The 25,215-nt window shown below is 39.3% G+C and overlaps 1 protein-coding gene across 3 annotated transcripts in view; it reads right to left on the minus strand.

The window, feature by feature from the left end:
* The window catches only part of ZNF148 (zinc finger protein 148), a 50,405-nt gene extending 25,424 nt beyond the window's left edge, over positions 1-24,981 (minus strand). For 2 of the 3 annotated variants that reach the window (XM_081935243.1, XM_081935242.1), the window contains exons 1-2: positions 24,739-24,981; positions 1,033-1,378 (exon numbers count right to left, since the gene is read on the minus strand). In XM_081935243.1, the coding sequence (XP_081791369.1) occupies positions 1,033-1,362 (330 nt within the window). In that variant the 5' untranslated portion in view covers positions 1,363-1,378; positions 24,739-24,981. The remainder of the gene's footprint in view (positions 1-1,032; positions 1,379-24,738) is intronic. The other variant, XM_081935241.1, reaches the window with a different exon arrangement.
* Positions 24,982-25,215: the final 234 nt, after the last annotated feature.

The raw sequence follows: 25,215 nt of genomic DNA on the forward strand, positions 1-25,215 counted from the left end.
ACAAGACTTTAATCATTTTCACAACTTTGACTTTTGTTTGCCTCCTAAGTAGCTCATGATGAGACCAGTCAGTATGCTAGGCAAACAGCTGGCACAACCATATTTTTCAATATGTATTTCCCATTGTGTATCTGATTATTTTATTGTAATCCCTTCTTTTCCAATGAATATACAAACATTACTTCCCTTCCCTTCTTCAGTAGATTTTTGTTTGTAAAAGGAGATATAAAAATAACTCACAATCATGAAGAACTGTCCCATGGTAAAGTTTTTGTAAATGTTCCTTTTTTAAATTATAAAACAACATTTCATCATTAGTCAAATAGTTTGACTTAAAAGCAAATTTGTGCTTATAAAATGCTCATATCAGCTAACTTTGTCTTTCATTCAGGATCAAAGTCATCTTGTACAGTATATACACAAAATGTACAGTGTCCCAACAGGTTTTTCAGTGCAGCTCATTACCCCTTGTCCATCCACTGCGTTGTCAATCCCCCACTTTAATTGCATGTTTGTTGGCTTTTCTGCCTTCCTTCAGTCCTTATCAATGCCTTCCTGCCCACTCTGCTCCAATCCCACTCATCTATTCATCTGTTTAAAGGCTGAAACTTTTCTAAATGAAAAGAAGAAACTTCATTTCAAAATGAAAAAGAAAATAAACCTGAAGTTCTGGAGGAGGGGGGTATCTACAGTATTAATAAAGGAAAACTCTTTTTCAGTGTCATAATCCCATCAACAATTTTAATAACCATTACTCTCTTTAGACCTCAGAGAAGAGGCTAGAAAGGCCTTTAGTAACAAACACATAGTACCAAAGACGCACACAACTAGAAAAACTGGATGAAATTATCTTAGAACAACCTCTAAAAAATGTATTTCTTTCCATTGTTGACTTAAAACCAAATCAATCATTGATTAATGAAATAAGATATCCATAAATCACTGCCTTCTTCCCATGATTACACTTTGTCACACTTTGAAGCAATCTCTACATAATCGCTGGAGGCAAAAGTAGGGAAAGAAAATACTTACAGGAACATTAACTGCATAATGAAGCCCTTGAGGAAGTCGGTCTTGTCCCTCCATGTCATCATCATTTTTCACCGTCTCTTCATGAACCATAAGTTCATCATGTGAGATCATTTCTTGCGGTCGGAGTTCACTTTCTTGTAAAACTTCATCTGCAGAAAGAATTTCTTGACGTGCCATAGCCCGGTCTTGAAGCACTGCCTCTTGCCGTTCCACAGAAATTGCTGACTGGTCAGAGGTGGCACCCATTCCAACCATATTCCTGGACGACTGCATCTGTTCTATGCTACCACATTTAAGAAACAATCCTCCCAGCTTATCTTCAATGTTCATTCTTAAGTGCAGTAACCTATAAGAATGAAATTAATAAACCGAGTTGACAACTATATATGAGATACATCCTCAAGTCTTGCTGACAGCACTGCTGAAAAGAATATTTCCTGACTAAGTGCAGTATAGGGAACACAATATATTTTACTATTGAGACAAAATCTAACTACAAGAGATTTGTCAATCCCCTCCCAGAAAATGAAATACATCTTCCCCCCAACAAATAAAATATTTCTGGTAAACCTTAACTTCAAACCTGGCAATTATATGGAATCAAAACCATACACATTACTAGAAAATTCCGAACAGGATGTATTTGCCCCAGAGATTCAACACTACGGCAATGAGTTTCTTGCAAAATGTCAGAGTGCATTTCTAGGTTATAAGGAGTCACAGGACATTCTAAAGATTTCCTCTTCTAAGAATGGGTTGAGTCTTGGATTTCTTGAGGGGGGGGAACCCTTGGCATTGGATTCCGCTCTCCCCAGACTGTCTAAAAGCTTCAGCAGATTTTTTTAATTGAAATTCCAACATCAGAAAGGGGGAAAATGAGGAACATTGAGACTACACTAGATTGAGGAAAACTTTGGATGTGTGGAATCCAAGGGTCTCCTATTGATCAACCACACTCCCAACATAGGAATACATATTTATACCAAACCCTCCCATTACTTGCAAAGGGGAAAAACAGTAAAAGACTGCCCTATTAGAAATCAGCATTATAAAAAATATAGGAATGTATATTTGCAAAGTGGAAACCTAATCTGCTAGCATGTAACCTATGCCAATATAATTTCATTATGGAATACTTTAAGGACAAAGGGATGCTTAATTTTACCCACTTAACGTGCATTTTCTATCACAAAGTAGCTTCCAAAGGGTCTTCAAGGACAGCCTCCTTGAAAAGAAAGTTCCAGTGTCCAATTGTGAAGTGATTAGAGCATGAGTGACTGCCTGAAGGGCCTCCCAATCTGGGAACAGGCACAACTGGCACACCAGATGGATCTATGCAAAGGCCCTCCTAGCCATATCTGCAACCTGCTCTTTGACCTCCAAACTGCACTCCAGTCTCAAATGAGAAAGTGCAACGCAAGGCCAAACTGGGATGTTTGTAAGCTGATTTAATATGTCAATTCCTCTATTAACCCATAAATGCAAACACATTCAGACTGGGATTATCTCAAAATGTAAATCTGTTACCGTATAAGAATCTGAATGACCGGTATATTTCTCTCCTCAGATCTTTCATATACACCTTGCTGCCTTTATAACTGAAAATGCAGCAGAGTCTCAATTAAAACAAATACCCAAAGAAACAATTTTCAGCTATGGTATTGGTGGGATCACATAATTTAAAATTGTGCCCCGGATTATTTATTTAACCTGACTATTTGAATTCTATTGTAAAATAGAAGCTAAAATAGTCAACGGTAAGAGCTGAAAATCAGGAAAGTTAAAATCCCTCTTATAATCTAGCACCCATAATTTAGATAAAGAAATACTAGGGGAGTTTTTCTTATTAAAAGTATTCTTCAAAACTCACCAAACCTGCTTCAAGTTCCTTAAAAGTATTAGAAAGGAATTTTTTCTAAGAATTTTAGAATAATATTAATTATTACAATATTTGTCTTTCCTTATAACAAATAGGAAAGTTACATCTTTCTCTATTATCTATCTGTTTATATAAAAATAAATCTGGGACAAGCAGGTTGAAATATTTATGCCCAGAAATGAAAAATCTGTTCTTAATAATTATTCCAAAATGTTGAAACAATTCAAGAATTCAAAGAACAAACTCCCATTTTTCACTGGTTTTCATAAATGTATCACAGCCTATTGCAAATTTTAAAGACTTATTCCGATTAATTGAAATACCTAATAATTTACCAAACTGTGACATAACAGCAATAAATTTTGCTACAAATATTCCTAATTTCCAATAAGACATAATAGTATCAACATATCAGTGGGGGGTTCCTGATCCCGTTGCAACTGGTACGTTTGCAATGGGGCCCGGCGTCCACCACATGAACGTGTGCAGTGCGCGCACATGCATCCTTACCTCTTGCAACAACTCCGCGAGCCTCCGCAATGCTCCAGCTGCTCAGCGGAGCGTCACGCAGGCACTGTGTGGAAGCGCCGAAGAGCTCAAATACAGGTAAGGAGCTTGGGCAGACGGGTGGCCCCTCCGGAGCACCATATCAGAACGATACCCGGTGCTCCGGGCAGGCACCAGTACACCCGTACCGGGGCGTACTGCCTGCAACTCACCACTGCAACATATAAAAATGATTTGTTCAACTCTAGCCACTTTTATAGCCAGAATGTCCTTTGACTGACTGAGAAAAGAGGTCAAATTAAATATAAGGACAGAGGTCACACTTGATGACTTCAATCAAACATCTTGACAGGTAAAGAAATAGTCCCATCTGTAACGATCCTGGTCTTCGTATAAATCCAACAAATAAAAAAGAAAGAAATCCATGTTGGTCAAATCTTGACTCAAAAATTTCAACTACTTCATATTAAAGATCCTTTCTTCACCTAATGAGAAAATTATTGCCAATTCTATTTTTTCTAAAGTAACATATGCCTAAGACAGTGGTGGCTAACCTTTTTGTTGTCATGTGCCAAAGCGCTTGTGCGCTCGCATACCCATAATGCAATGTGCATGCAACACCCCCTGCCCTCCACACATGACCCCAGTGCATGTGTCTTCGCACCCTGTGCATGCACGTGTGACACCCCCCCCGCATCTATGGTCTATATAACAGGGTTGCTGTCAACATTTTAGTATCAATGCTTATTAAGGAATCACAGAGTAATTTGTATAATTACTTTACTTTAAGTGGTCAACACCACTTCTATATTATCTTGATAAAGGAAACTAAAATAAACTTTATTCAAGGAAGTTTCATTATAAGTTTCCAACAATGAAGAAGAATCCACACCTCTTCATTATGTACAATATATTGCCAAAAGTATTCGCTCACCTGCCTTTACTTGCATATAAATTTACTGTCCGTGACATTCCATTCCTAATCCATAGGGTTCAATATGACGTCGAGAAGAGCTTCAACTCTTCTGGGAAGGCTGTCTACAAGGTTTAGAAGTGTGTTTATGGGAATTTTTGACCATTCCTCCAGAAGCGCATTAATGAGGTCACACACTGATGTTGGACGAGAAGGCCTGGCTCTCAGTCTCCACTCTAATTCATCCCAAAGGTGTTCTATCAGGACTCTGTGCAGGCCAGTCAAGTTCATCCACACCAGACTCTGTCATCCATGTATTTATGGATCTTGCTTTGTGCACTGGTGCACAGTCATGTTGGAAGAGGAAGGGGCCAGCTCTAAACTGTTCCCACAAAGTTGGGAGCATGGAATTGTCCAAAATGTCTTGGTATGCTGAAGCATTCAGAGTTCCTAAGGGGCCAAGCCCAGCTCCTGAAAAACAACCCCACTCCATAATCCCCCCTCCACCAAACTTTACACTTGGCACAATGCAGTCAGACAAGTACCGTTCTCCTGGAAACCGCCAAACTCAGACTCGTCCATCAGATTGCCAGATGGAGAAGCGCGGTTCGTCACTCTAGAGAACGCGTCTCCACTGCTCTAGAGTCCAGTGGCGGCGTGGTTTACACCACTGCATCCGATGCTTTGCATTGCACTTGGTGATGTATGGATTGTATGCAGCTGCTCGGCCATGGAAACCCATTCCATGAAGCTCTCTGCGCACTGTTGTGGAGCTAATCTGAAGGCCACACAATGTTTGGAGGTCTGTAGCGATTGACTCTGCAGAAAGTTGGCGACCTCTTCGCACTATGCACCTCAGCATCTGCTGACCCTGCTCTGTCAGTTTACGTGGCCTACCACTTCGTGGCTGAGTTGCTGTCGTTCCCAAACACTTCCACGTTCTTATAACACAGCTGACAGTTGACTGTAGAATATTTAGGAGTGAGGAAATTTCACAACTGGATTTGTTGCACAGATGGCATCCTATTACAGTTCCACACTGGAATTCACTGAGCTCCTGAAAGTGACCCATTCTTTCACAAATGTTTGTAAAAACAGTCTGCATGCCTAGGTACTTGATTTTATACACCTGTGACCATGGAAGTGATTGGAACACCTGATTCTGATTATTTGGATGGGTGAGCAAATATTTTTGGCAATATAGTGTATGTTTTATTACTAAGTCGGACTAGGAATTTTCTTTTTTTCATAACTTAATAGAAGCTGTTAATTCTTATACATATAAAGGTGCAGCCAGATAGTTAACTTGGTGATATGTAATATTTGGAAAAATATAGTAGTTAAAATGATTGATATCTCCCTCAGTAATTTTTTCTTTGTTATTATGTTGACAATAATTTTTTTAAAAAATTAATCATATATTTTGTCCTGAGCATCCTTAGTAGAAATTTGTGGTTGCTTTTTAATCAAGAAGCCAATAATTTCCAAGTCTTTCCCCTTACTCATCTATCTATCTATTATCTATCATCTATCTATCATCTATCTATCTATCTATCTATCTATCTATCTATCTATCTATCTATCATCATCATCATCATCTATCTATCTATCTATCTATCATCTATCTATCTATCTATCTATCTATCTATCTATCTATCTATCTATCATCTATCTATCTATCTATCAACTTTCATGTTTCTTGATTACCCATCTCCCTCATGGATGAAATTCTTAAAAGGAATTAAGTTCCAATTGAGCAGATATAAAATCTTTCTATGTTTCAGTTGTAAATTGGTTTATATATGTACTTATAAGTTTCTACATTCTTTTCTCCAAATGCTTTTGCTCAGATTTTTAAAAAAAATCCATGAAGCATAAGCAACGAATAGATGTATATATCTTAAAATGAATCTGAAACACAAATAAAGTTCATAGGTGTTTTTCTTTTTAAAGAAATAATCAAAAACCTTATTTCACTTCTGTGATAATAAATAAATAAAAGAAAACAATAAAGAATATGTTGGGATTAAAAAAGGAAAATATGAAAAGTATGTTTCCTTCAGCCGCAAATTAAAACTGGAAATTTCCAGAAAACAAAACAAGGTAAAATGGAATCAAGTTTTTGTTTCTTTTGTTGCTTAGGTAAACACAGATGTGTAGTTAGTACTATACTAAGGTTATTTTTAGTTTCTGTCTATTTTGTCAGATTTATTGGCCAATACCCATTGCCTCTATTCAATTTCATGCTGTTTGATTAATTGAGGATTTTGGTGGACCGAATTCCCCTTTCCTTTCTTACACATCCATATTATCCTGGAATTTGTGCAGAATATTATATTTTTCCTGTGAATCTATTATAGAACTTTTGAGAAGCAGTATATAATGTTAGCACTATAATATCATTTATCATTAATTTTTAATGATAACCTTGACGTATAATTTTAATCCTTAAGGTTTATATTTCCCTTTCTCTTATTTTTAATAAAATTGATTTTGAAATTGTAGATTGGGTATTCTTATTCAACTCTCAAAAAAAGGGGACAGATTTACCTAGTCATAACACTCCAAAAGTTATAAGGCTACGATCTACAGAGATTTTATTATTGTTGTATAATTCCAATATCACTAATCATGTGTCATGACCAATGTTGGTCAGATGCATTCTTCCTTTGAGCTCTTCCCACAAACTTGGGAACTGCATAGGTAGCACCTAATTATTTATGAATTCCACAGCTCCCCTGTTTGCAGTTGGGCTATTTTAAATTGTTCCAAATTTAGATAATCCAATTTCAAAGTCTTTGTGATACTGCATCTGGTGCCCAAATAACAAAGCATGGTTCTATTTTGGATTTTAATATACCATTCCTAAACCACTGCCATAATTTGGTGTTGTCCAATTGCCCTTCAGTGTATTTTTAAAAATGCTCATGGAGTGCTTTGATTGTTTCTGAGTGTTGTTGTCTGCATACAGTCTGCCAGATAGTTCTGCTTGGATCCTGCTCATTCCTATTGGGTCCAAGTATTTTTTACAGATCTTTTAGTCTGGTACCTAGCACACAAACCACTATTGGCACCACGACTTTCTTTTACACATTTGCTTGCTATCTTTTTATATTTTTCTTCCTTTTGTTTCTCATTGATCCTTCTATCGCCAGCTACTGTACTGTCAATTATCCACACTTGTTTCTTTGTAACTACAGTCATAGCTGGCTATTATGGAATAAATCCTTATTGGTTTGTATGTGTAGGTCCCATGGGATCCTAACCTTTGTGTTCTTCTTCAACATTGCAATTGGGTTGTTGGTAAGATGTAATTCCTACCTAAATTACAATAAATAAGACCACTTTACTGCATCTTTTAAATAGTGCAATCTTCTCACATCCACATACCAGGTGTTCCTCCTGTTCTTTGCATAACTGACATGTTTTCTCAGTGTTTATACCATAAGTGTTACTAATGGTATACGGGAAAAATCTTAGGAGGCAGGATGAAGTAATGCTGCCTAGACAATGGTCAGATGAGAGAATTTAGACCAGACAGGAAACACAACCAGATAAACTAATTCTACTTTATTGTAAAGCTGTATTAACAGAATCTTGCAAGTGTGGAAGTAAAATTCTTTTGCCATCACCTTTACAACCCAAGAAATTAGGAAGGGTCCCTTCTTAAATTCTTGCTCAGTCCACTATGCAATTGTGGGTTATGTTCTCTCTTATCTGACAGTTCCCCAGACAGTATCTCTTTGCCCCATCGCCCAAAGTCTTTCCCACATATTATTACAGTTAACTTGGCTCATTTATTCACAGCCGATATAGCTGCGCTGCAAGTTGAATGAGCTGTGATATGTCTCAGAACGGGACGAGCTTGGTGCTCGTAAGCCATCAATATGTAAGCCCTCAGCCAGCGACCGATGGTAGAAGGAGACACCTTTTTCCCCATGGAGGCCGGCTGGAAGAAATGAAGAGCGATTTTGTCTGATGAAATGACGCCGCCCTCTTGCTATAACAACTGAGCACCCTCCAAACATCTAAGGTATGCCACCACCGTTCAAGAGGGTAGGTGGCCCTTGGGCAAAATCTGGCAAAACTATCTCCTACGCTCTGTGAAAGCATGAGTTCACTTTTGGGAGGAAAGATGGATCTAGATGCAGGGTGATGGAGTTGAGCCGAAAAATGCATAGGTCCTCCCAAACCAATAGGACCACCAGTTCCAAAATTTGCCTAGCTGAAGTCACGGCGATGAGAAAGTCCACCTTAAGGGAAAGTAGCCAGAGGCTGGCAGAATGCAGCAGCTGAAATGGTGCCGTGGTGAGTGCCTGCAGGACGACAGTAAGGTCCAAAGTGGGGTAACCATGCACCACCGGTGGTCTCAGATTCACTGTGCCCATCAGGAAACTGCACATCCTCGGGTGATGAGAAATGGGATGTCTGTCCTCACTAGTCAAAATTGTGGACAAAGCGGATGCCTACCGTCTAAGGGTGTTGGATGCTAAACCCCTATACAGTCCATCCTGGAGGAAGTCCAGGAGTTGCAGTATAGACACCGAAAGTGGGTCAAGGTGTCCCCTGACACGCCACCTGCAAAAGGCGACCCAGGTCGTGTTGTAGATCCGGTTGGTTGATTGGTGTCTGGAGGCCTGGATAGTCCGGATGACCCTCCAGAGAACTTGCTCCTTCTCAGGATGTCCCTCTCAAGTGCCAGTCAACTGGAGCCACTGGGGATCTGGATGAATCAGTGACCCCTGGCTGAGAGAGACCATATCCAGAGGAATTCTCCAGGGCGGTGACACTGACAGATTGACCATTCGGAGTGATCGATGGTCGATCTGCTCAGCCAGTCTGCCTAGACATTGGCTGTTCCAGAGATGTGTTCTACCCTTATGGAGAGGAGATTGCGTTCTACCCATAGGCCTAACTTTTCTGCCTTGCGCATGAGAGCTCCTTGATGGTTCACATGTGCTTTTGTGGGCTACGCTGTCTGTCAACAAGAGCATGTGCTGATCTATTATCCTGTCCTGGAACTGCCGGAGGGCCAGATGAGCTGCCCTGAATTTCAGCCAGTTGATACTGATCTCTGACTCCTCTTGTGACCACCGACCCTGAGTCAAGTGAGATTGGCTGTGTGCACCTCAGGTGAAGAGCCTGGCATCTGATGTTATGGTGACTCGAATCACATGACTATAAAGATGTTGCAACAGTTGTAAAGTGTGAAAAACAATCATAAGTCACTTTTTTCAATGCTGTTGTAACTTTGAACAGTCACTAAATGAAGTTTATTTATTATTATTTATTATTCATATTTATAGACCGCCCCCTCTCCCGAAAGGGACTCGGGGCGGTGTACAGTCCCTAAAATACGTTATAAAATACATACAAAAACAGTTAAATAATTAAATACGTGTTGCAATTAAATAAGTGTTGTAAATTTAGGACTACCTGTACACCAAGGAGGGTCAGGGTATGTACATTCAGAGGATTTCTGGGGGAGGAGAGTTGAGACCTCCTTCCAACTTTCACACAATGGGTTCAGCTGTTCCACTAGTGATCTACGTATATACAGTTGCCTATCTGATCAACTGAGAACCAAGATAGTAAGAAACAATCAAGTCAGGAACACATAAAATATGGAATTGAAGAAAAAGAATATTCTTCCTTTGAAAGATTTAAATATATATAACCATATATCCACCAACTTAAGTTCCAACAAATAATGCTATATTTGTTGTGATCTTCAAACTTTCCCCCCCAAAGGACTGGCAGAGGCGGCGGTGGAGGGGAGATGGTTTCATGCGCATGCAAGCACCGTTCTCACAAATGCAGCTTAGCAAGCGCGCATGTGCATGCATGCACTCACCCAACACTTTCACAGCCCAGTTCTGAACAGGCTGCAGCCCAGCAAGGGGCCAAGAACCAGGGACTGGGAACCACTGCTATAATATTTTCCACTTACAAGAAATAAATATAGCAGGAATAATGTTGGGACGTAGTGGTGCATAGCTTAATGACGCTGGAACTCCTGGCCAGAAATGGTCTGCACTCTGGTGGCATGAGCCTGGGACTGTGAGATAGAGTGAGCTCTCATTGCTCAATCCCTAGCTCCTGCCCACCCAGCAGTTCGAAAGCATGCAATATTGCAAATAGATAAATGGGGGAGGAAAAAAAACCTAGCTGCGTTTGTGTGGGCAGAGCACAGAAGCTGGACCTGTACCTGGCTGGATGTGAAGCATTTAAACACCAGGTGAGGCGAGACTGGCCGAGGAGCCCTGAGGAGTCAGCAACCTGAGTGCCATTAGTTAATTGATATAAAGATATTTCACCAAGGATAGGTACACAACTTCCGAAAGGATGCACAACTGCTGAAAGGATGAACTAGCAAGCTAGGGTGTCAGCACTGCATTGTGTCTAGCATGGGTGAATTTCTCTAGGCTAAATAACTAAATAAATAAACAGCTGGAATAATATTTTGATCCAAGCAAATAGAACAACTAAATGCCTTCATCTTTTATGTTACGACACATATCAGAGAAGGAAAGCCAGTGGTAACTATGGTTCCCAAGAACATTTTCAGTGAGGGACCTGATAGGTCAGGCACATCTTAGGTTTACATGGCAAGAAATGGAAAATTATATTTAAGAGTGTTATTTTTCAACAGGCTGTGCAGCTTTAAAGAAATAGTAGCTGAAATTTCAAAAATAGCTGGATACTGAAATAAGGCAGCCAAAAACTAAATTGTACCTATAAGAGAAACTGTACACAAAACAAGTGAATAGAATATATGTATTATTCACACATCAAGGGCGCATAAACTCCAGTGAGATAGTATTTAAACCTTGGTTTAAAAAGGGCAACTTTTAAACATAGAGTTCTTCCTATTCTCAAAATTATATTCAGCTTTCTTGGTTATTCTTAAAATTTAGCACATATAATATGAGACAAATATACAAATCCCTTGTCAGGGTTCCAAGTAACACCCCAGACCCAAACAGATGTAAAACTCCAAGGCAGGCATTTCCCCCAAAGTTCCATTTTATTAGAGATGTCATATTGGCATATCTGGAAAAACCCGAATCTGAAAGGCCCCAGGTTTTCCACACCCAAAGTAAAGTTAAAGACCCTTCCCCTGCACCCACATGTCCATCACATGGACCAATCAGGTCACTGTCCCAAGTGGAGTTGTTTCCCAGTCAGCCTCTCCAGGTGCAGGCTGAACGCCCTTGACTCCCAGGGAAAAGAGCTATACATCTCACCCTGTCTCCATCCAACCCCGCCTCCCGTTTCCCACAGCATGCCCATCCACCGAGTGTGGCAGCCCTGAAGATCCAAAGTTAAAGATGGCCTCCAAGACAGTCACCCATCATTTAATGCAGCCATATAACAAATGAGGGATTTGTATACAACAGTCCCATTTTTTTAAAAAAATCTGACTGTCAGATTTTCATATGGAGGATGGATAATAAAAGCTGGTTTACTCATTTGCTTGCAAAGAAGTCAAGAGTTGCTTGCATTTTGGCTCAAATGCTTGCAAACGTCTAACCTCTGCTTCTTCTCTTGTGCTGTATACACACAAGAAGCTTTGCATGATTTAATAAAAGCTATTATCTACACAAAGAAAACATGAAAATAACATTTTCATGAAATGAAAACGTTGGAAAACATTGTACAACTTTTAATATCTTCATTGAAATTCCTAAATTTAATCACTGGCCTCTGCTATGAAAGGTTCAACTGATCTTTTTTCTGTTGAAATATCAAGGAGGAAATAATTAATCCTTAATCATATTAATCTTTGTGAAAATGGCTTACAATTTTCTACTTTTATCTCTGGAATTATTTTCCCCACTACAGTCTATATCTTGGGGATTTCCTGGTGGGATTCCATCTAAGCAACATTTTGCTTTTTCAAGAGAAAGCAAAGTCAACTAAGTATTACTTGACATAGACAGTTATGTTTATAAATTAATGATAGAAGTATTTGTGTATCTAGTATCCCTTCAGTAGAATAGGCTCTACTAACTCCTCTGAAAAGTTAACATTCTCCTGTCTGTTTTGAAGGTCTCAAGAATCTTCTTTTAAAAATTGGAGAACAAAATGAAAGAAATCTAGTGCTACAGTAGATGTTTTACTACCTCTCCTAAACATTATGAGTTGTTGAGTTTATCTAAAAATTACAAGATGCTAAGAATATCAATTAGCCAAAGAAAATCTACTAGTATAATTCTAAACTGCACAAATAATATTGTACTAGCAATTTAAGCCAGAAAAAAAGATAGGAATTTTTACTGTCATATCTAATTTCATAAAAGCAGAATTTAAATTTGTGAAACAGAAATATTGATATTATCCAGGTGACAACTCCCAGTATATTTTGACTCAATGCCTGGATCTGATTGAAGTTAGTCAGATTTCTGCAGCTCTCGAGAAGGACAGAAGGCAGAATTGAGGTCCTGTCCTGTCAAAAACTAAGCGGAATGTGTGGCAGACAGATGTAGAGTCTGAAGATATCCTTAAAATCAGATGAAACCCTGAGAAGTAGGATCCAGATTGTGTCTGGAGGGTTCAGTGCATAAGTGATACAGGGTAAGTGTTATATGGTTGGCTTCAAAATCATTATTTTACTATATACTTCTATGCCTTAGTAATATTAATAAATTTATATTTATTGTCTAACCCATCTTTCAAATATTTGGTATAGATAACAATAAAGAGAAAAAAACTAAGTATTATATGAAAAACCATATTTTTCAGAGTATAAGATGCACTTTTTAACCCCCCAAAAGAAGGTGAAAATTTGGGTGCATAGTATACGCCCAAATGTAGCCCCTCCCCCCACCAGAGGACAAAAAAGTGAGGTATGGAGGCAGGGATGGTCTGTGACAATCCCTGCAGCCTGGAACAGCTGATTGGGGTATCCCAATCAGCTGTGCTGAATCAGGCTGCAATAAATGCTGAAGCTGACCTGGCTGGTCAGAGTTTGCCGCAGCAATCACATTCAGAAAGCGCAGTAACTGATTCAGCAGGATTCAAAATAATAATAATATACATTACCAAAAGCAGGTTTTCCAAGGAAGCGGTAAATACAAGCAAAACACAAGCAGTTTCACTTTCAGTTCTCTGCTAAGCCAGGCTCCTTCCTGTCTCCTTGTTGCTCACACAGCAAATTTCAGAGTCCAAATAGCCCTCATTGGCTGACTTAGTTGCTATGCCTATTCATTGGCTGACCTTGTTACCATGTGTCAGCTGAATACCATGGATGCTGGTAGACAGAGGCAGAATTTTTTTTCTTCTTATTTTCCTCCCCAAAAACTAAGGTGTGTCTTATACTCCAGAGTGTCTTATACTCTGAAAAATACGGTAGTTGCTCTTTTGTTTTTTATACAGGCCAAAAAAACCCCCAGAGTTGAATATATAGTTAAACCTTCTTAAGAAGCAAATCAGTAATACAAGTATCATATTTTAGAGACATCTAAGAGATGTCTTATCTACAAACCCTTTGACTTCAATATAGTAAATAGGCAACATACAAGAGAGCATTCTTTTAAAGATTGCAGGGATTCAGAAGAACCTAACAGTTTTTAAGGCTAACTGAGCAATCCAATATGCTCAATATGATATATTCACTTCAAATTAACCAAAACAACGAAAGCTCACGAGTGGAAGTATAAAGAGAAGGTTGAATTATTGATATTTTCTAGAACAAATGCTGTTGTGGAGCTAGAATCATCCTGGGACAGCACATACCCAGGATGGCGAACCTATGGCACCCGTACCACAGATGGAACATCACGCTGGGGGGGGTGTCGCTCATTATATTATGGGTGCAGCACACCCACACATGACCCCCCCCTGCACTCCCCCCGCTTATGGCACACGAGCCAAAAAAGGTTCGCTATCGCTGGCATATACAATTATACTGAAACACAGAAGAAACCCATTTCAAAGATATAAGATTTTAATACAGATAGATTCTCACCCTATGATCATAATCCAACATGCCCAGTCCCCAGAGGAAGTCATGAAGTGTGGTTCCTTAAATGAAGAACAGATGACTGATGGGCACTGCAGCAGCTGCAACCTTGAAACAGGATCTTAGGTAGTTGGGGAGGGGGTGTCTATCATAACTTCAAGTAACTGCTGGGTGACCAGTCATTAAGGATGACTTGTAATTATCTAAATAAACACCACAATATTTACAAAGTATCTATGAGATCTGTATCATTGTTTCAGCTTCAGAAAAACCAAGAGCTATGGTAAGATCTATTCTTTTATATTTAGAAAATAACAGAAAGAATCCATCTAGACTTGTTCACTTTGTTGTGTACATATTGATAACTTCCCTGGCATAAGATCTGACATCAAAATAGGCCTGAAGGAGTAGGACATAAAAGAACAGACATTATTGCCCAGAAATTTAGGATGAGCCTTTATTTGGATGAGAGTATAATTTTTCTATTCTGGTAACAAACAAGGCAAGACATACTGAAAAATGTTACAGAAGATTTTTAAAAATGGTAAGGTAGACATTTTATTAAACTTTTTTTGTTGGATAAGAGCCAACAGACTACAGATGGCGTGGATGCCAGAGAATAATTTTTATCTATGGCTGTTTTAGAAAATACTAATGTCCCTGTAAGTTCATTTGCTATTTTAAGGATAACTGTATTTCTCCCACACAGTTGCTAATAGTATACTTTATCCTTATATAAAAGTTATGAACAACACCTTTAAAACAAGTAAACAGTAATTGGGAAACCTGGTTGCCTAAGCAATGAAAAGAAAGGATCTCATCATTTAGTTGGATTGGGGGTTTTGTGCATGTCATCTGGCATTAACAGTTCTAAAACCACGGCTTCTGATTATGAACTAGACTAGTTCATCTTCAGAATGATAATGAATGGTTTCACTTTTGATTAGATAATTATCTCCCACCTCTCAATTACCTTTATAATGTGTGATAATGAAGCTGTGAGTTTCTCCCAAATTCTATTACCTACTGGTAACAAATTCTTGCTTTTTGGTCTCCCTCATGCTGCCTATGAGATACAAGGAATGTATTCCTCATATGTACAAGGATGAGTTTAGGATAATGGGGTGGAGGGGGTTATCTCATAACCATTAATTTATTTTAAATCTGGAAACCAAAGCTACAAAAGGCTAATAATATATAATAGCAAAAGTCATTCAGGGATTGGGGGGGGGGGGGAAACCTTTTCAAGCCAAAAGTAAAGATTTCAAAAACGTGGACTATTTTAGTTTACGGAAAAGGATAAAAAGATGGGTCTCTAACCAAAGGGAAAAATGTAATCCATAGAAGTGGAATTCAAAGGGAGGATATAAAGTGCAGTGGCAGTGTTCAAAATGAAATTATGAAAAAGGGGGCTGTGATTTATCCTACAAACAGGTCCCTGAGCTTCTAATCTCCTTCTCACTCCCACTTCTCACAAGAGTCTGCTTTCTTGTCTCCTTAGAAGATCAAAAAGATACGAGTGAGGGTCAACAACTCTCAAAGGCACCGATGGTGAGAGACTGTACAATTAAGACCACCAGGGCCTCATTGTTCTACTGCATTCTGGCAAGAATAAGCCAATATGTAGTTGATTTATCTAGTTCTTACCTTTACTGCTTGGAAAGGGGGGGGGGGTATTAATGTTCTGGATACATGCTTTGTAACTTATGGCTTTTTTATTTTAACCCTCTGTGTGCTGCATAGAGTAAATATTATGACATGGCAGCTATTCCTTTTTTAAATAAATGGAGTAGTATATATGGTGATGTATTGCTGAAGTATACAATGAAGTGATCTGCTTAGTAAGCTGTTTAATGTTTCAGCAGGTTGGGTATTTCTATGCCATTTTGCTGAAGTGTCAGATTTTTCCAAGCCTTACAGACAGTGATTGAAGGATACATCTCTCTGATTATTATGCTTACCCTAAGAACTAAGCCATTAAAAGTAAGTCCAACATTGTTATGGACAACAATTGTCCATAAATGGAAGTCCTATTTATTCAGAAGCAGAGTTCACTTCTGCATCATTTCTTCCAGCCCATGCAGTGAGGGGTAAGCAGTGGGTCCCCGAGTCTTGTTACTCTAAAGCAGGGGTGTCAATCTCAATTTCATTGAGGGCCGCATCAGAGTTGTGTTTGACGTTGGGGGGGGGGCATGACCAGGGTGGGTGCGGGCAGTCCCACATCACTCATGTTGGGGGCACCTGTGGGCGCCTGAGCGCTCTGCCAGTGAAAACGGGCTCCCGAACTCCGTTTTCACTGGCAGAGGCACTGCAGATCAGTCCACTGTTTTCAGGGCAGCCCTGTGGGCCAGATATAACCATGGGCCTTGAGTTTGACACCCCTGCTCTAAAGTATCCATGTGAGCTCAGACTATTTGCTTCTGATCTTGTCAGAACTTGTCCTCATCACCTTCCTTCCATTTCCTCCTCTTTCTCTGCCCTTTTCATAGATGAGCCTGTAGTCTTGCACTGCTTCCTTTTATGTTTTAGTTAAAACTGAAAAAGTCTGTCCCCTCAAATCCCATCCAGGGGTGATGTCAATCAGTGATACATTCTAGGAAGCCCTGACAAGATGCATGTGTTCTTTGAAGAAACACCTATTGTACTGCTTGGAGTTTCTGGTAAAAAATTCAAACCCTCAGAAATGGGATAAGGTGCACAAGCGTCAGGCAACAGACATGGATGGTAGCTACTAGGCATACACGTTCTGGAATAGTGACATACAAGTAAAGAATTAACTCAGTTCTTGTAGGTAAGCTTAGCTACAGTGTATGAAAAAAGATCATTCTAATTGTTTTGCTGATCATTCACAAAGCAAAAACATTATCGGGCTAAAGTATCATTCGTTTAACAACTATGAAGTAAACTGTGAATTGAAACTGCCTGCCAGAAACTAGACATTACAGCATGCCTTTCATGACCAAGAATCTGGTGAATAAACAGATAAGATTGTTTTGAGGGCAAGGATAGGTCATGACAGGGAACGAACAGCTCCATTTTTGAAATCAGGTCAAACTTGGGGAAAAAAAGACAGCAGCCACTTTCTTGACATATGGTGGATTGGAAATAAAATCCATATCTCAAAATCCCTGTGGAATTGGAACAAAATCCAACACACCAAGTAGAGGTTTAGCATCATAAGATGTGTAACAAGAAAAAGGCATAACCTTTGGCATCTGCTGGAAAACAAGGTCACTAAAAGCCATTGAATGGGAGATGAGTAGTTTTAAATAGTTCAAAATGTCCACCTTGTTAGCTGTTGTGATGGAGCTATAAAATGTCCTTCTTTAGAGACTTAGAGAGGAATGTTCAGTCAGACATTCTATTGCAGTTCTCCCTAATTCCAAGAAAAAGAGAAGAGTGAATTGGGGGCGGGATGGTGGTGATGTCCCAAATCTGGTCAGACCCATATGGATCTGCAGCTGGGTGAGAATTTGCTCAGTGATACAGGGAAGTATGTCTTCCAGCTCCCAGTGTTTCGTGTTGGAATTAAGGGACAAAGTTGTTAGGCTGCAGAGTGGAGGCTAGAAAAGGGTCAAGGTGAACAAAAGATTTGTGCTGATTGAAAACACATCATCATTTGTTTGTTCTATGACTGTGATGATGAACCTAGGGCATATGTGCCACAGGTGACACATGGAGCCCCCTCTGCGGGCACACGTGCCATCATCCAGCTCAGCTCCACCGCGCATGTGCGTGCGACTCCCACTGGCCAGCTGATTTGGGGGTCTCTCCCGCGCATGTGGTAGATATGTGCGCATGTGCAAAGGTGGTGGGGGTCACACACCATTGTTGGTCTCAGAGGCTGCAGTGAGGCCTGCTAGGCCCAAAATGGAGTGCAGGGCATCGCACGCATGTGCGGGGGGTGGGTCATGCGTGCATGCACAGGGGGCGAGGCGCATTGCATTATGGCTGTGGGCACGTGTGTGTGTGTGTGCTGTCACACACGCCTACCCAATTTTGGCACACAAGGAGAAAAAGGTTAGCCATCACTGTTCTATGAGCTAGAAATTTACAGAGTTAGAATAAGGGGGAAATTGTGCCCATCTGATATTCAGTGTATGGATTTGAATCCATACACTAGTATCAGAATCCTGTTTTCTGTTCAGACTTTGTTGGGGTAAGAGGTTCCTTTCGGGAACATGGTGCCAATGTTAAAAGTCATCTCTAATTGCTCTCATCTTAGCTATTAGCTGGTAGCCTCAAGAAAAAAAAAGCCCAAGTTTTTCCTAAACTTTGGTCAATCGGACCAATCGGACCTATTTCAGACTGTACTGACTTAACACTGAGCAATACTGCTCTTACAAGATTTCAGAGATGTAAATTGAGTCCAAAACGGCAGTATTAATGAAAGCATTGGTAATATTCATTTGTTTCTGTGCATTATCTTGCACCACCCAAAATATTTCTGTGATTCTACTAAGACATTTTTGTGGTATCTCCAGAAGAATATTCTTCTTACATTCTGTGATGGCATTGATTATATCAATGGTTTCTCAGTATAAAGATCATGTCTCTTCCTTATCCACACATAAACAAAGAATGCATGAAATTATAATCTGAATAATTGCTTTTTGACTTTACTGGTTTAACTGAATTAAAAAAAATAGATTAAGGAGGTGGGAGTCAAATTTTCAGTATTATTGTAACTTTTGTAATATAAAAAATGCAAGCAGAAAGACTATAAAAAGTGACCAGGAGTTTTAAAATAAGGAAATAGCTAAAGAAAATTGTTCATTATTATTAAATTATGAAATGTTCATTTAATATACATTTGGGATGGCAGAGATTGCTTTTTCCCTGAAGTAATCAATATTTATGTCAATTTGTAAAAAGCATAACAATAATTTTATCTGATGAACAGGATAATAATTATAAAATTATAAGAGTTGTTCTTTTACTGCAAGGATGTCACTTTACCATTATATAATCTATTCCGGTGAGGTCAATGCAATTAAAAGGACAAACATTCTCAGAGCAATCCTTATTTGTGAAATTCAAGTATTTATTAAACATTATGCTATTGTATTTCCCATTATTGACAAACCTTTCCCATAATTTCACCACAATATATATATAGATGTGTCCATTAAATTATCAGAAGTTGAATTCAAGGAAATTGAAAAAATGAAAGATATGAAAGAATCTGACTTCCCTCTTCCATCAGAGAGACAGAAAGAGAGAGAGAAGGCAAGATTCATTTTTTAAAAACCATGAAACCATGCAATCATTACTTTTCAGATAAACATTATAGACTTTTTTTAAAAGTCACAGCCTTAATCCTTTTGAAAGCTACACCAACATAAAGACATCAATTTAACCCAGGGGTGGGTTCCTGACAGTTCTAACCCCTTCAATAGAAGAGATTCCACAAATCTACAGTGCCGTTTAGAACCGGTTCCAGCTCCCTCCCCCCCGCCCACCCGTACATCATCAAGATGAATAGCGAGAGGAGAAATTCTGGGAGTTGAAGTCCACAAGTCTTAAAGCTGTCAAGTTTGAATACCCCTGGGGATTTTTTTCTAAAGGGTTAGGGGTGCAAGGGTCTTGTAACCTGACAGCTACTTGCACACTTCAATGCCAGAGTTCCTGAGCCAACATGACTGGAGGAGGAATTCTGGGAGTTGAAGTCCACAAGCCTTAAAGCTGTCAAGTTTGAACACCCCTGGGGTTTTTTTTCTAAAGGGCTAGGGGTGCAAGGGTCTTGTAACTTGACAGCTTTAAGACTTGCATGCTACAAATGCCAGAGTTTCTGAGCCAACATTTTGGTTGCTAAGCAAGAGCATTGTTAAGTGAGTCACCACATTTTACAAGCTGGCCACGCCAACCCAGTCACATGGCCGGTAAGCCACTCCCACTCGGTCACATGGCCGGCAAGCCACTCCCACCCAGTCACACGGCCAGCAAGCCACTCCCACAAAGCAGGCCACACCTACAGAAGAGTTTCTAAAAATTTTGAAACCCACCACCGACTTAACCCAAAGTCACTGATCTGTCAGTCTCAAAGAAATCCACAGAAGTAGCAGAGAAGTAAAGTCCCAGAAACAATGGTAACATTTTCAACATTGCAATCTGAAAAAGAAAATTTCCCAGAACCATTACTGATGCTTCAGTATCTACTTGTTTGCAAAATAACTAGTAATTAAGAGTAAAATCCAAAAGATCATATTTTTTTATTCAAAGTCTCTAGGTAGCTCTGCTTAAATTATTTAAAAATTTAAATAATGTAAAGTTACAACTGTAACTTTTAAAGATAATCATGAAAATATCTTAAATATATAAATGCTATCTACAACAAGATTTAACTTTTCTTCATGTGTAGCAACAGACCCCAACTTTATATGTTAGATATACATAAAAATAAACTCAGCATAAATTATATTTCATTTTCATACATTTTGCACATCACGTTTCATTCAATTAAATACAACTGACTCATTTTGCACAATAGAAACTATTTTTAATTTCTAGTAAACTGGAAAGTAGAGAAATAAAATAATCTATAAACCATTGTTTACAAACACATTTAAGTGGGGTCAATAGTATATTACATCAAAATCAGAAAATATGACAGAATTCACAAAATATTGCTCCTAAACCTCAAACTTAAATACAGAGTTTCCATAATTTTCTAAATTATTTGGAAACTTTATTTAAGCTTATGATCTGAACTTTTTTTTTCTCGTTATGTCCTACAATTTACATGCACAAGGTACTTTTACATAAGATTTATATTATAAAATTACCCCATGTGTAGAATGAAAGTGAAAGCAGATCCACTAAACACAAGTAGATGGTTCTTTGTAATTTCTCTCCAGAGGAGGAAAGGACTTGTGATCACCTACAGATGTTCCACCAGACAGTTGTTCCTCATGAAAGACAAAGATCTCCAGATTTAGAGTTCTGGGAGATAAGGGGAAACCATCTTCTCTTGTTCAAAGGACACCGGCTTTGCATACTTCCTTTTCTAATCACTTTCAGAAATTGCTTATTAACTGCTTTTCAGCTATTAGACACTTTTGAATCAACAAGTTTTATAGTACCACGAGTTCCCTTCAATTCTTAGTGAAAAAAAACTTTAAAACAAGTTTAAGAATTTCAAAAAAAATATTTGAAATGCAGCTAAAGGGTGATTGGAACTTTGATTTTGGAAAGTTACAAACACATGGATTTGAAATAAGATTTCAGAGTTAATTATAAGAATCCTTCCCATAGGAAAATACTCTCATTTTATTTTTATTTTTTTTAATGGTATGATGGAACTTTGAAGGCTGGACAGGAGAGGGAACCAGAAGAAACTAAAGATTATTAAAGGAGAAAAACATTTAAATTTGACTTGCAAATACAATATCTTAATATATTGAAGGATATTTTTGAACAATGATTCTAGAAGTTAATTTTAAGAGTGTCTGTCTCTAAAGATAGACTGTGTTTAAATATGTGATGGAAAAGGAACAAGTTTTACTGGACAAGGTTGAGATTGATCTGAAAGTAGATTTTAAAAATGACAGGCTATAAGAATGATATGGAAAAGATGCCATACTAGATATATAATTGAAAACAGAAGATGTCTTAATAGTAAAAAGAGTGTCCTGGATAGCTTTCCAATCTCCAATTTATAAAACTGACTTGTTAAAACTTTGAAGAATCTTGTGAAAAGAGATAAAGATAAAATGAAAAGAAAAATTGGGTTCTAAGATTTTATTTGAATGGATTAAAAGTCAATATAAAGTTGGTTTATTTGATCAAGGTTAAAATATATATGTTGTTGTCTCTGGTAATTAATATACTTTTGCTGATCAGGAATGAATGATGAGGCTTTAAGGATCTGTTTACGAAGAAGAAATAGGATGTGGGAAGAAGAGATATTTTGTTGTAATTTAAAAGAAGTGACAAGTTATTAAAAAAATTATAATTGTTATCCTGAAGGGAAAAATCATTCCTTTACATATATTTTTTTCTTTACTATGATCTTATATCTTATTTCCTTTGTTCTCTTATTTTTTCTTTTCTGCACTTTTTTATTTTTATTTTATTATTGAATTTTTGTTTGTTTTGGTTTTTCTCTTTTTAATTTTAGTAAAAATTATTATATATAAAAAGAATATTTTCTGATATTCAGAAATAACATATTCTGTTGTAACATTCATTTCCCTTTTTTTCCTTAATGAAAACAAAATCAAGATAAGATGAAATTTTGGTTGATTATTAGAGTATCAGTCTGAAATCATCTTTATTCCAATATATTATTTATATCAGAATGTTGCCAGAGTTAACATATGGAATAGAATAATCATTCAATAGCATAGGTAACTAATGCTTTAATTACATTAAAAAACATTAATTAGAAGTCATTAATGATATTTAGGCATGTCTCTACTTAAGTTGGGTCTGAATACTCTATCTAGTGTACAAGAAAAGTAGAAAGCAAATATTTTGATAATGAATGAGTTTTGTCATTATCACAATTCATTTTGGAGATATTTTTCAGATTATTCCCATGTGGGTAAACAGGAAACTTGATGCCACTGAAAATGTTCTCCTATGAAGATTTTTACACATGATTTAACAGGTAGCTATAACCACGCTAATAAACATTTCCTGAAAAATATGTTTAAGCAATTCCAATATCCTCCAATGAAATATTTTTACATGCACTTCCAGGGGGAATAACACTTATTAGAAATGCTCCTATGTTTTAGGTGATCTTAAGTGTAGGATTTGCTTCAACATGTTTTATGGCTTAAAAACATGTCTATACTTTGTGATTCTTTCAGGGATGTGTTTCTACCACAATACCTTAACCTAGGATCATCCTACTGTCTTTCAACTCATGCAGAGTTTTCTCTGAATAATAATAGTCTGGAATCTGTAAATGCTTGTTTGAATTGTGGCGAGTAGTTATTTTCAATTCTACATGTAAATAGATAAATACAAACAATTATGTATAGAGTATTACATCTTAGCTGTTTTTAGAATTGGGCATTTCTACTCATAAATAAGCTCCCAAACATTTTATCATCTTCTTCTTATAAAGTTAAAAATGAATTACAGAAGTCATATCATTTAGGTATATAACCACCCTAAAAGTAAAGATGCCAAGTAGATGGACTCAATTATTATCACTGTTTCTTACTTTCAAAATATAATCATAAAAAGGACTGTAATTTAATGGTACAAGAAAAAAAGATTAAAAATGGCAGTTATGGGAACGAATTAATTTCTGGATTCTGGATCACTCTTTTTGCATCCCAATGAACATTTATTAAAACAAATAATTGCCGCTGAGATTAAGCAGATTTGATTCCCATGGACACCTGCATAGGCATGCAGTCTCAATCTATGTTTCTGACTGTCTGTCTCCAAAGAGATTAGAATTCCTCACTAAACAGCAAAAAGAAGCCATATACTGCTATTCTTGAATTATTTCTTATCAAGGTATTCTGAATCTAAAACCCCTTTTTTTTAAAGGGGGACTGCTTCTGCAGGGCAGCTCACTCATCTTTTGTCAAAATTTTAAAGAATTCAGAGTAAATCAAAACCCAATCCGAGAATGGATTTCACAGATTAGGGAATATATATATATGGATTGACAGATATATCTATCTGTCTGTCAATCCCTTTGTCTGTTATGTTGAGCAGCCTGTGTCAAAGATCCGAAGGAACTCTTTGGCTAAACAGGAAGCAGCTAGAGTTGGGGCTTCACACAGGTTGTCAATCTTTGCATTCAAGGGGGTTATGATCGGGGGTCATTCTTGATAGCCAGGGCCCTATTACAGCGGCCGCCATTCGAAGGGCAACCTGCCCGCCACCTTTTTGTAGCCCTAACTTTCCAAACGGGAGCCAGAGAACCAAGGGGAAGCAACCGTCATGGGCCAACGCGACAGGAATGCTTCCTACCTAGGGGGTGGACCGGCCCTACAACAAGTCCCTTTGTCTGCTGGGGTCCTTCCTCCAGCCCGTTTCCAAGAAGGCCCCCCACTCGGCCGAAGCAAGAAAGTGGGGTGGGGGAAGCTTCCCAGAGGAGACCTGCCTGCCCACCCAGCCAGCCACCCCGGGAGCCCCCTTCCTTTGTTTGTGTATCTTTCCTCCCTTTTGCCTGCCTGCCTCACCGAAGAGCCGAGGAAGAAGCGGAGAGCTCCGGCGAGGCCTGCTTGGGGTTGCCCAGGGCCGGCAGACACACTTCACCTTCTGCAACTGCAGGCCTCGGGCAAGCTGGAGTGCTAAGCAGGGAGATCCCGGAGTCCTTAGCGAACATCGGGCCCGACGCAGGTGACCCCGCCCGACACCCAGGGGCCACCGAGGCCCCATCGGCGGGCCAGAGGGGCGGCCGCCCTCCGCCAGGCCCGCTTCCCGCTCCGGCTCCCTCGCTCGAGCGGGGGGGGAAGGGGGGGTTGTCCTTACCGGCGGCCCAAAACGGCGGAGTGAAGGGCGGTGGCGGCGACGGCACGACCGGCGACAGGAGGAAGAGGAGGTGATGCGGGGCTCAAAGCCCCCAGGCCGCCGGCAGAGCTGCAGCCCCGGGCACCATGATGGCGGCGGCTGCGGCGGCAACTGCAGGAGCGGCGGCTTCTTCCTGCAAGCTGCTGCGGCGGCTGGCGGGCACCAGGCCGGTCGGGAAAGCGCAGCCGCCGCAGCCTCCTCCTGGCGGTGACAGCGACGGGCCGAGCCAGAGAGCAGCGCCGCCGCTGCGCCGCGATGCAGCTTGGGAAAGAGCCGCAGCATCCGAACCCGCCGCCAGGCTCGACAGGAGCCCGCGCGCCCTTCCTGGGAGGGGAAGATAGCGCTAAAGGGGCTAGAAAGGGCGGGGGGTGCCTGTCCGCCTGGGAACCGTCGCTATAACCTCGGGGAGGTCTCGTTTCTGCGAGGGGAAAGCCTGTC

The sequence above is a fragment of the Natrix helvetica genome (genome assembly GCF_964273705.1).
Source record: "Natrix helvetica genome assembly, chromosome: 1".
In the NCBI taxonomy this organism is placed as follows: Eukaryota; Metazoa; Chordata; class Lepidosauria; order Squamata; family Natricidae; genus Natrix; species Natrix helvetica.